Source organism: Carassius auratus, chromosome 21 (genome assembly GCF_003368295.1).
Source record: "Carassius auratus strain Wakin chromosome 21, ASM336829v1, whole genome shotgun sequence".
Lineage (NCBI taxonomy): Eukaryota > Metazoa > Chordata > Actinopteri > Cypriniformes > Cyprinidae > Carassius > Carassius auratus.
The window spans coordinates 22,234,758-22,247,648 of NC_039263.1; the positions used below are offsets into that span (position 1 = coordinate 22,234,758).

The 12,891-nt window shown below is 34.8% G+C and overlaps 1 protein-coding gene and 1 long non-coding RNA gene across 2 annotated transcripts; both read right to left on the minus strand.

The window, feature by feature from the left end:
- Nucleotides 1–345: 345 nt before the first annotated feature.
- Nucleotides 346–4,113, minus strand: LOC113038950 (uncharacterized). Its single transcript, XR_003274833.1, has 4 exons — nt 3,893–4,113; nt 2,479–2,643; nt 1,515–1,703; nt 346–1,400 (listed from the first exon to the last, which is right to left on the minus strand). It is a non-coding gene; the product is annotated as an uncharacterized LOC113038950 (long non-coding RNA).
- A 1,749-nt stretch (nt 4,114–5,862) lies between these two features.
- LOC113038951 (cyclin-dependent kinase 9-like) lies at nt 5,863–11,992 on the minus strand. Its single transcript, XM_026196764.1, has 8 exons — nt 11,891–11,992; nt 10,992–11,105; nt 10,003–10,084; nt 9,801–9,891; nt 9,189–9,355; nt 8,881–9,052; nt 8,653–8,801; nt 5,863–6,760 (listed from the first exon to the last, which is right to left on the minus strand). The coding sequence occupies exons 1-8, from the start codon at nt 11,929–11,931 to the stop codon at nt 6,395–6,397; spliced, it is 1,182 nt and encodes a 393-aa protein (XP_026052549.1). The 5' UTR covers nt 11,932–11,992; the 3' UTR covers nt 5,863–6,394.
- Between the last annotated feature and the right edge of the window lie 899 nt (nt 11,993–12,891).

The following is a 12,891-nucleotide window of genomic DNA, read 5'->3' on the forward strand; positions in this document are numbered from 1 at the left end:
AGAGGTGAATGCTCAAATTGAAGAATTCTGTTGTTTCAGGTTTCTGGATTCTAGGGTTATGCTTATTATTGTCATATTATACATTTTGCATTCTTCTCTTTTTCTATTGATTTCAAATATTTTAGTTAATACAATAATACATTTATTTCAATTTCCTACAGAGATAAAAAAAAATAGAAACCATTACATAATTTGTAATGGTTTTACTTGTTATAATGAAACTAATGGAAACTGTAATGATGCCTGTAGTTCTCTACTGTTAATTGGTCTCCTTCTGTTAGTGGCTTTTGTTAAAACCATTAAATCATAATGTAATATGTCCCAAAAAACACATAACATGATACCATTATTTAATTGTTTTAATGGTTACAAATTGATGGTTTTGGTGGGCTTATTTTGGAGAAAATCCAGGGCCATATTTCACTCCCCGTCCGTCTCTGATGACATTGTGCCATGCAAGGTCTTTTTTGAGATTGTCAGTGGGGTACGGTTGAGACAGTGTATCACATACCCAGATCGGTGTCCTATTGGGTCACATGCCGTTTAGTTGTGCAGTGTTATGAAAATAGGTAAAATGTCACATTTACACACAAACTACTCAAATTGTAATAAACATGGACACATTTTCTAACATGAACGTTAAAAGGTTAACATAGTATTTGAAGAAATACACAAGCTGGTACAGTTGATACACCCTTTGTAGGTTACTATGTACAGTCACAGTTTAAACATAGAAAATAAAATGCATATTCAGAGGATGTGTGTATTTGTGTACTGGTATTAATGGGGACCAAATGTCCCCACAAGTAACACCAGTAAATTCTAACCTTATGGGAAAAATTTCCCATAAGTCCCTATGAGGAAACAAGCTTATAATTCATACAGAATGATGTATGTAAAAATGCAGAAAGTTTAGGGGTAGGGTTATAGAATATACAGGTATGTATATTTTTATTTTTACTGTTATGTTTCTTGTGTTAAATATTTATTTCTATTCTGTTTAAATAAATCTGAATTAAGATACCAGAGCAACCAACAAAAACACTTTAGTTTCATATGATGTGAGGCTTCACATGAGATACTTCATAAAATCAATAGCTCAGCACTTATATTAAGTGCATATAATTAATAGTTTATATAAAGAGCAATAAGTACAAACAAATACAGTGGCATAAAGGACATCTAATATAAACATAAAAATAAAACATTCATTGTGTGAGCCTGCTTTCTGGGATTGATAATGAAATGAAAGTTGAATAGAAATGTTGTGTGTTTAACACAGGGACAAAAGAGCGCCTCCCAAGCGTGTAGCAATGAAGGCTACAAACGTTGCTTAAGATGGTGAACAAACCCATGTCACGTGCTTGAAAGTTCTAAGAAAAATGAGAAAGGCCTAAAATCTGAAAGCAAAAGAAAACAGATTATTTACGATTATAATTTTCACTAATGATGAGGTTGGAAAAAACTTTTTGTCATGAATTCATCAATAAGGGTTAATGTAATAAAATACTTACAATCTGGTTTCAGTTTCTCCATGCTGTTGCATCTACGTTTCAGAGTATTAGTTGCTCTTAACTGTGACTCTTTCTGTTTGTTCTCCATCTGTATCCTATCATCGTTCACACTTTTCTGATGCTCAGAATGCTGTATGCTGGACTTTATGCTCTCCTCACCTTTCCTCAAAATGTCCATTTGACATTTTTCTGTTTTAAATAAATATTACATCAAATTTAGCAATAATGCAGCAACTGAGTATGTTTTTTGTTTACACTGTAAAAGGAAAAGCATGGCAACATATGTTAATTTAACTATTCTAATTAATTAAACCAATTTCAGCTTCGTTTTTTTCAGTTATACCATTTTAAACTTGATTTTATTTAAATTAAAGGACTTATACAGCCAATTTATACAATTAAAAAATCTGAAGCAGCATGATACAGTTGTATAATATCCTAAAATATTTCTCATATCCCATGGGTCTCAACACAATATAACATTTTCTATAAAACTGAGATATTTAAATTATAGATTTATGAAGTACATAAGGTTATAGGGCAGGTTATGTTCTCAATCTCAAATACAATAGCAGATAAGCATAGCAAAACAGTTTTAAATATGGACAAAAACAGATTGAAGAGATTTTAAGTTTTGAAGATAGACTTTTGGATATCTATATAGAGTGAAACAGTTGGGTTCCAGAAGTAAAAAAAGAAAAAAGAAATTCAGTCGACCTTGAACACTAAACTGTAAAAAGGAAATGAGCTCCAAGGTTTCAATCTACTTCTGCTTAAGCCACCATTTTGCATTAACACAAATTCCAGTTACAGCACATACAGCAGTTTAATCATGCGAGTCTTGGTATATCATGTGAGAACTCTCAACATTTACTTCATACCAAATTCAGCACTGTTCTAATCTATTCCAAACACCAAAAATAGTAAAAAAAAAAAAAAAAAAACATCTTATAAATACACTCACCATCCATTAATCCCTTTTGCTGAGCTTTCGCCAGATACTTTATCTCTCTGAGATATTTCAGAGATTTGAAACATTTCCACCCAACAGATGCCATGGAGCCTCTCAAACGAAGAGCATACAGCAAGATGTGTTGATGTTAAACAAGCAATTACCGGTAGCTACAACCTGTTTTGAGATGAAATAAACAAACACACAGACTGAAATCTTACCATTATAACACTAAAACTGAAAGTAAAAACATATGATGTCTGCTAAATAAATGTGATTCATTTTCTGTTATTATATTGATTCGAATACCAGTCTACAGGTAAGGACACTCAAGAAACAGATATTAAAGTTCAGAAATGTAAAAATTGTATTAATGAATTCTTTCAAGTAACTTTTCCTCGCTTTTAAATAGCTTATAAATGCGTGCGCGTTATACTTTAACTTTCGAATTGGTGGCAATTGCTTGAATAGACATATATATATATATTTTTTTTTTTTTTTTTTTTTTTTTTTTTTAAATAACAGACCTTTTATTAACATAACGAATAAAAATACCACCATGCATGCTGAAAAAAATTAAAATCGGCAGATTGTGGACACAAACAAATAAGAACCATGTCGTTTACTGCTTAGCCAATAATTTTAAGCCAATAAACGAATAAGAAAAAAATTACCTTAGCCTACATAAATGACAAGTCAGTCTAAAAAAAACCCGGTAGCGCGGGTCTAGGAATGTTGTCTTGCGCTTAAACTGAGGCTTGCTTCTGGCAGAGCTTCATATTTCTCGTCTAAAATAAATATGATGCCAGCTTTCAGGTTGGCTGTCAATTGTCCATCCTCATTCGATGGGGCCAATGTGTCCTTTTTAATGAGACGCAGCACAGGGAGAAGAGACGACGCGATTATGATCTGTGATCATGTGACTGTCTCTTGGCACGAACCATAGCTGCGTTCAGTTCTTAATTATAGTGTAATATAGTGTAATTCAAATAAATATTTAAGAAAAAACGAATACTTTAAACAAATCAAAACGACAGTGGGGACAGTGTAACTGTGGGAACGTGATGTAACATGACGTCATCATGGCTTAAAACCGGTAACACCGGTCACACACCTGTTCATCACAACAAGCCTAGACCTACAGGTTCAAAACAAGACCGCTGCCACTTAAAATAATAAATAAAAATATATTTAAATAGAAAAGTTATTTAAATTGTATCTTTTTACATTTATTTATTTTACAATATACAGTTTTGACAGTATTCTTGAGCAAATAATTGCCTTAAAGGGCACAGAAATGAAAAAAAAAAACTTGATATGGTGAAATTAAATTCGCGCATAATATTGTACATACCTCAAAAGAATATAAATTGCGAGAAGATCAGAGAAACGACAACCTCTGAGAATTATATCGTCGTCTACTCACCGTCACTGCCGTGTGAGAGCTGTTTACTGGACGACGTTTCCTGTAAGACTTACAGAGCTCCAGCTCCAGCTCTTCGTGAAAGTATTAATTGGCGGACCTTTGTGTGTAAACAACCAGGCTCTGGGTGCTATTGCCGTGTTACTGGTTCTTACACGGTAAATAAATCACGCTGCGTCTACTGGTGACGTTTCAGAAAATGAACATCAGTATCAGAACCAGAAAGACCTGTCCTGCTACGTTTACACATACAAGGAATCTTTTTGGTGACAAAAGCTTCCACAGCACACACAGTGACAGGGTCAAAACATAGATAACTAAAAAATAAAAAATAGGGTAAGTAAAAAGGAAATAATATACCACAAATATACAAGAAAGTAAACAGATACTAAGTAAATATATAGTATTTGTGTGAACAGGTGTTATGTACAAATGCAAGGAAATGTAAAAAAAAAAAAAAAAAAAAAAAAGAGGCTTATGTCTGTTAAATAAAAACATTTACAAATAGGGTTGTATATTACATATTACCAAGTGAAATGTTCATAAAATGGAATTACTGAGGGAAAAAACTATTTGTATACCTGCATGGCTGTCCTTACCCTACCTCGCTCCGGGCCCTGCTTGGAACAGCCCCTGTATGCCGCGCTGTCCTGCTGCTCTGTGCTCTGTAGAACTGACCAGACAACAACAGTTCAAAAAGGGAGTTTGCTGGGTGCAAGGGGTCCAGAATGATTTTGCCAGCTCTTTTGCTCACTCTAGATGAGTACAGTTCTTGGAGGGAAGGGAGAGTTGTACCAGTGATTCGCTCAGCAGTCCAGATTTGTTTATCAAATTTGAACCCAGACTTTTTTATTTATTTATTTATTTTTTCATTTTGGAGTTCCCAATTTGCACTGTATTCATCTATTCTAAACATCATAAAGAATATTTTTAAAAATACTCACCGTCCATCAAATGCTTTCAATAAATGCCTATGTTGCCCCCATAGACTTCGCAAAAATAACCACGTTACCTTACTAAAGGAAAGTTAATTATATCCATAGACATATCACACTGCTTTAAAATAACGACTATGCACCACAAAGATTGTTTTATGTACCCATATAGACCATTACTAATTGCACAGTTATCAGGTTACATGAAATCTCATTAATTTTACAATAAACATAAAGAATCCAGGTTTAGATGTTGTGTGTTAAATGATAAATTTAACTCAGATGGCCATATCGTTTTAAAAATGTGTAAAAAAAAATCAGCATTTTAATACCTTAAAAAGAACAAAATGAGCTTACGATAGAATTAAATCCACCTTCTGACTGATAACTCTACTTTTGTCTGCTGGTTTTTATTGTGAGCTCGAATGAAAACAATTAATTAAATCATTATATTACATTCATTAATTAATTAAGTTAATTATGTGTGAAGGATTTGTTTATACTTAAACACATAACACAAGCACTAATATTTAATAGTATTTAAATGTTTGTTTTTTGAAACAGTGTTTCTAAAAAATATTTCCATTTGTTTTGTAAGTTTGGTCTGAGTTCTTGATGCTTTTAACAACAAATATGACAATCACAGCAACACTGAAAGGCTTCAGTAAATTTAGTTTGTCACTGTCCTCTATTTATTTCAAGATGGTCGCAATTTCTAAAAGTTTGAGCAGTTATTAATAACTTAAATTAGGATTCAATATAATATTAAGTTCCTTTTTCTAAGTTGATTAAAGCTAAAAGTCTGACTTCTTAACCCACTAATCAGCAGATTAGGGGAACTTGAGCAGGTTTAAATACGGACTACAAAGTACTGATTTGCTTAACGTTGACTTTAAGTCTTTATTGCCAGCAAGTTGTAAATTCTTATGAACATACACAACTGGGTTTATTTGTGGGTGATATTTCATCCAGAGACAACCACACATTTATTTTAGGTGTTGAAACAGAATCAGTTATCTGCAGAAATCACAAAACAAGGTTGGTAAACGTGAAAGGATTTATTAGTGTAATTTACTTACAAGTAACTTGTACACCAATATCCCAACACAAACACATGATCTTACAAATAAAAACATCCTTTAAAAAAACTAAATGAACAATATCATCTGAAATGATGATTAGCAGGTGCTTAAATAACGGTTAATGGCTCTCTCAGACTAAACATATTTTCAGAAGTATTTTCAATGGGAAAAGCAGACTTATCTCCAACACTACACTGAATCTGTCTGAAAACATAACGCACACTTATTATTTTTTCTCCCACAGTTCACTGGCAGCACAATAAACGCATGCTGTTTTTCTGGATCAGCTCAGTATGGATTCAGTAATTCATATAAACTGAACTCATCTCATCAATGATCAGTATTTTTTGTAATCTAGATGTTAACACTAAACAACAGGAACTGTGTCTGCCTGCTCTACTGATGACCAACACAACACTGTGATAAAACAATAACTCAAGATATTATGTGGAAATGTCTTATATTTTGTCAGCAGCTGGCCGGATGAATCAAAAAACCCTTTCGAACTCTGATTGGCTGGTGGTGGCAGGGTTTCTGTTCTGATTGGCTGGCTGCTGGGGCATGTGACCTCTCCTGCGTGGCGGCGCCAGGTACTCAAACATGGAGGTGTTGTGTGTGGAGAGCATGTTTTTGAGGTCAGAGGGCATGGGGTCGGACCAGAAGAAGTCGTGGTTGAGAGCGTCGTCGCTGTCTATTCTCTGAGCTGGATCCAGAACCAGCAGTCTGTCGATGAGGTCCAGAGCGTACGGGTCTTTCACATAAGCCTTCAGTCTGTCCTTCACCTTACGCTTCTGACCCTTAGGAAGCTCCATCTTCTGATACAGCTCATACTTCTTATCCACACCGGGCCAAACCTGAGACAGCACACAATACAGATGCATGAATAAGACTTTAATATGAAACATGGATTCTAGTTTTACATTTATGATTTTTGTTTTATTAAATATGCAAATAAACATTATTTTAAATAAATATTTAAAAAGCCAACTTGAATTTAAGTTCTATATTTATGATTTTTACTATGATTTTTTGTTGTTGTTAAATATATACATTAATTCAAATGAATACAGAACATGAATTCAAGTTTCATATTTATGCTTTTGTATTCATGTCATGATATATTTAAGCCAAAAAAATCCAATAAAAACAAATAATATAATAAATGACATTTTGAATCACATGAACTCAAAATTCATAATTATGTTCATATTATATTCATATTATTTTTGTACTAATTTTGGTTGAATATAAGTAAATAAAATTGACATTTTATATTCATGCCCTTTGTACTAACGTTAAATATATGCGAATAGATATTAAAAAAGCCAACATAAATTTAAGTTCTATATTTATGATTTGTACTTTTTTTTTTGTTAAATAAATGCATGGCTATGCAAGAATTCATATAAATATTGTTAAATATACGCATTACTCAAATAAATATAGAGCATGAATTCAAGTTTCATATTTATGCTTTTTGTACTCATTTTGTGAAATATGCAAACAGATAAAAAATTAGCATGGGCTTAAACTTCATATTCATTTTTTGTATTCATTTCATGATAAATTTAAGTAAAAAAAAATAGAAATTCCCAGTTTCATATTTTTTCTTTTTCTAGTTATTAAAAAAAAATAAAAACTAGGATGTATTTGTATAATAATGCAATTTTAGCTCTTCCTTATATTAATTTGACAGAAACGTATCAGAAGTGGACACTTTAGGGTGCTTTCACATCTCTAGTTCGATTCATTTGGTCTGAACCAAGGGCAAACAATTATACATTGTAGCATTTTTCAACTTTTTTGGTTCCTTTTCACACCACACTGATTGTTTTGGTCCGAACCAGTTGAAACGAACCAAAATGCAGACACATGACAACATCCACATCACTCATTGGCCATGACGTATTTCCTAAACTGCTTTTTGATTGGTCAGAATTTACGTGCGGGAAAATCCCAACATAAGAGGGAAAGCCAGCAAACAACATGGAGACAACACAACTATGGAGAGACGACTGCGCGGGTTGGTTTTGTCCCTGGCCATAATCTATTACATTGAGTGTATACACCACAATATGCAAACAATACATTTCTATAATGAAGCGCGGATGCAGCTTGAAAACAATGTTCTAATGCACTGCAGTGCAAACGGCGAGCGGGAATCGCTCGTAACTTCAAGCGGAGACGTGCATTAATTCTTCTTAACTCTGACATGCTCATGGTCATCTGACCAAATTTCTATGAGGCTCCGCACCTCCTCACTACTCCAAGTTTGTCCACGAGCTGCCATGCCAAAGTGCATACTGTCAACAAACACTTCCTCATCTCATAGTGCACAGCGCAGCTGACTATGGCAGCTGGTTTAGTCCAAATATTATCAGTACTTTTTGCAGTTGGGTTTGTTCGAGGTCGGATCACGTTCTCACCACAAACGAACCGCTCCAGAGTTCACTTGTAAGTCTACCGAGACCACCTCTTCAAGCAGGTCTCGGTACGCTTGTTTGGTCCCCCTTTGGTGCGCACACCCGAGTGCGATTGCTGCTTTCACACCTGCTCAAACGAACCGCACCAAAGGGAGAAACGAACTCTGGAACAATTCAACCCAACTAAATGAGGCAGGTTTGAAAACACCCTTAGACACATTTGAACATGCAAACATTTAAAACAACATTTCTGATCTGACCACCCAAAGTAGATGTATAAACCATGTGTAAAGAGGTCTAAAGCCCAGTTGTGTGTGTGTTACCTCAGGAGTAACAGAGCCACACAGCTGACTGATGAGTGTGAGCTGGTGCTGTTCTGTGTTGCCCTGCATGATGGGGCTCCTGGTCCACATCTCTGCCATGATACACCCTCCACCCCACAGATCTATGGGAGGCCCGTAGTCTCTCTCACCTGACAAAACAACAAATACTCACAGTGAAAACCCAATCATTTTATCCCACTGCAAGTGTTTAAGATGTATTTCACTTACCCAGCAGCAGTTCAGGCGGTCGGTACCACAGTGTGACGACCCGGTTAGTGTAGCGGTTCCCCTGACTGTTCTTAGCCAAACTGAAGGCTCTGGCCAATCCAAAATCAGCCAGCTTCAGAACGCCTTCTCTGGTGATCAGAACATTGGCCGCTTTCATGTCTCTGTGGAGGATCTGACACAAACACACCAAACACTCAGTCTGAGACTGGAAGCATCACAGAGACAGCCCAGGGTCGTTTCTTAGTCACGTTTACATCAGATAATCTGTGAATGCTAGCAGTCAAGCTGTAAGCATCACACTATCTTACCTTGTTTCTGTGTATGTAGTAAAGTCCGTTCAGCAGCATCTGCATCACCTTCTTGATCTCAGCCAGAGTGAATTTAACATTAGCGTTGCTCAGCAGCCCAGCGAGGTCGTGCTCACAGAAATCAAACACTAGATAGATGCTGCCCTTATAACGGTTAAACTGAGTGGCTGGAGAGGAAGAGAGGAGAAAAATAAACTGTTATAATAATCCATAATCCTCATGTCAAAAGCAAGACATCATGTAATTTAACACATTGTCTATTATTTGAAAATGGGTGAGTTACACGGACCCAACACTTTTAGAACAACGAATTTACATGATTACTATGATTGTAATGATTATTATGACTGTCTAGCTGAAGATATTTCAGCAGAGTGTCTTTGACTTTTACTAATTTCAATGACTTTTCCGGGTCTAAAAGTCACAATTTAAAAATTCCTTTATATTTCCAGTTTGTCTATGACCGCGAGAATGTGGACATAAAGACATTAACGCTTGTAAAGCCACATTTGCATGTCAAAAAAACTGCCATGCCATGCATTTCATGACAGCAGACACACACACACCATGGGAAGATTCAAATTAAACACGGATTGTGTAGGTCTTCCTCACCTTTTGTCCTGCAGATCTCAATGAGGTTCACCACATTCTCATGTTTGAGCAGCTGCAAGATCTTGATTTCCCTCAGAGCTGTGATGGGAAACTGAGGAGAAGGACACATAGACGCTTAAATGTGAGACATCTGCTTTTAAATCAAGAGTCCAATTAGTGTATCACTTGATTTCTGTGTAGGACAGATGCTATATGTTCTCACCCCTTCTTTCTCATTCTCCATAAGTACTTTCTTTAAAGCCACCTTCTTCCCCGTCTGTCTGTGTTTGGCCTTGAACACCTCCCTACAGAGAGAAAACACATGAGTGAATCACTCAACCTCATGGCTAATCCAGCCAGAAATCACTTTGGGTACTTCCAATCCAAAATATTGCAAAAGAAACAGTTCACCCCAAAATGACAATTTGCTTAATATTTCCTCAGTCTTAGAGTCACAGGTCATTTATCTTCATCGAAAGAGGATTTGAAGAAATGTATTATTGTATCACTGATAAAAACATCATAATAATCCACATGACTCCAGTCCATTAGTTATTAGTCCAGTGAAGTAAAAATGTTAGGTTTTAATTTGCAGAAAACAAATCCATTGTGGCCTTTTAACATAACTTTTAACATACTATGAGTCCATAATCCATAATAACTCTTCCTCCATTTAAAAAAAATCTAAATCCACCAACATATGGTGCTTGATCTGTGCATAGACTGTGCATAGACTTTTTTTGACTGGAGACTTAGACCTAGTCATTCTTAAGCAATCGTTTGAAGTTAAATACATCTTAATGATGAATTAGTTAATTACAAACAAGGATATTTTTACTTCACAAGACATTACCTGATGGTCTGGAGGGGTGTGAATAACTTGTGGATTATTGTGTTGTTTTTATCAGCTATTTGGACTCTCATTCTGACGGCACCCATTCACTGCAGAGGATCTATTGGTGAGCAAGTGATGCAATGCTACATTTCTCCAAATCTGATGAAGAAACAAACCCATCTACACTCTTGGATAGCCTGAGGATGAACCAACTGTGGGCAAATACTCATTTTTGGCTGAACTATTCCTTTAATGACAATGACCCCTATAGACACAACAGCCATTCTCTTCCTGACAGTGGATTACAACAGTAATAAACAGATCAAATGTATATTACAGTTTATTTACCTAAACAAGCGTCACTTAGGTTTACTCACCCGAAGGTGCCCTGGCCGATCTTCGCCAGCTTCTCATATTTTGAGAATTCATCACAGAAGGGAAACTCGACCCCATCATAGTATTTAGACATGATGGCGGTCTCTCGGTCCGGCCTGAACACACACAACATACACATATGAGACCCTGGACCACAAAACCAGTCATAAGTAGCACAGGAATTTATATATATATATTTTAGAAATAACCAACAATACCTTGTATGGGTCAAAATGATACATTTTTCTTTTATGCCGAAAATCATTAGGACATTAAGTAAAGATCGTGTTCCATGAATATATTTAGTAAATCTCCTACCATAAATATATTTGTGATTGGGAAGATGCATAGCTAAGGACTTCATTTCGACAACTTTAAAGGCGATTTTCTCATTATTTAGATATTTTTTGATTCCAGATTTCAGTTTCTTATTTTCCTACTGTCCTAACAAACCATACATCAACTGAAAGCTTATTTATCCAGATTTCAGATGATATATAAATCTCAATTTAAAAAAAAATGACCCTAATAGTTTTGTAATCCAAGGTCACATTTGTTTTTAAACACTCCTTACCACCTGATGTTCTTACATTGAGCTTAATATAATAACAACAACACTCGTACAGACGCATTTTGGCAAATTTCTGTTTTAAATACACACTAGTTCGTCTTATAAGACGCTGTTTTGTCTGTGTGGGTGGTTTCGTGTTCTTCTCTCGGCCCTCGACAAAGACTAACACCAAACCCACACGCGCAAATATCAGCTTTACACCGTTATTTAAAACACCAACTATATTTAAACGGTACAGATGTGTGCTTGACATGTTAAAGATAAACATAATACAGTTTTTAATATTTCAAATGACTGATAAAAGATAGATTATTGTTAAAATATTCGTACTTATCCCCACCGCCGGAGCTTCCGGTTTTGTCGCGTTGCATCCTTGCTGTTCCTCTGCGGTCCGCAGGACGGATTCAACCACGTCAAGAAAACCTCTAGCGCCACCTGAAGGATCCGCGATTATCACATGAAGATACTCTAGTCAAATGTGTTTATCTTTTAATTGTAGATTTAAACTTATTTTGATAAAACGTATTTTATCCGGCAGAACAATACCTAGACTCATATCTCAATATGAGATAGGATATGAGATGGATAGAAATTGGACATTGTATAAGAAAAATAAAATAAATATTATTATTATATATAATAACAATTAATGCAATATAGACACAAACAACTTTGAATTTTTATTCATTTTACACCTGGTATATACAGTACATTAAGACTTTTAATAGGACTCTATGACACTTTAAGACAAGAGTGGTATGATCTTTATTGATCAAAATTAATATTCAGTCACATTGTTGTTATAATTATCCAGTCTGTCATATATAACAAAATTAGCCCAAAACCAAGTTCTCATATTCAAAATCCAGGTTGCATTTGAAAATAGATTATACACTCTCCTGTTTACTATAGTACATAAAATGCTACAAAAAAATTATTACATTAAAATTCAAAACATTAGTCATATTTGACAGTCCATTTTTTTTTTTTTTTACACATCCAGACCTCTGATGTATACACACACACAAAACACTTTTTATTCACTATAAACAGATGTGGGCATAGCCATGCATTTATTTAAAAAAGAAAAAGACAAGAAAATAAAGAGTAAAAATATAGAACTTACATTTATGTTGGCTTTTTTAATATTTATTTGCGTATATTTAACATTAGCACAAAGGGCATGAATATAAAATGTAAATGTAGAACCACAGTGTTGACACAATTTGAACATAATTTTGCTTAAGAAGTGACACATTAATATTATATAATTTGAGAACTGTGTATTAGATATGGCACAATTATTTCAGCGCTATAAAAAACAAAAACAT

Excerpts from the sequence above, each read along its gene's own strand:
- LOC113038951 (XM_026196764.1), bottom strand. The coding sequence starts at position 11,931 with ATGCAACGCGACAAAACCGGAAGCTCCGGCGGTGGGGATAA. Across the intron at positions 10,085-10,991 it reads ATCGGCCAGGGCACCTTCGG|GGAGGTGTTCAAGGCCAAAC; the intron begins GTGAGTAAACCT and ends TTCTCTCTGTAG. Across the intron at positions 9,053-9,188 it reads ACTACATACACAGAAACAAG|ATCCTCCACAGAGACATGAA; the intron begins GTAAGATAGTGT and ends TGTTTGTGTCAG.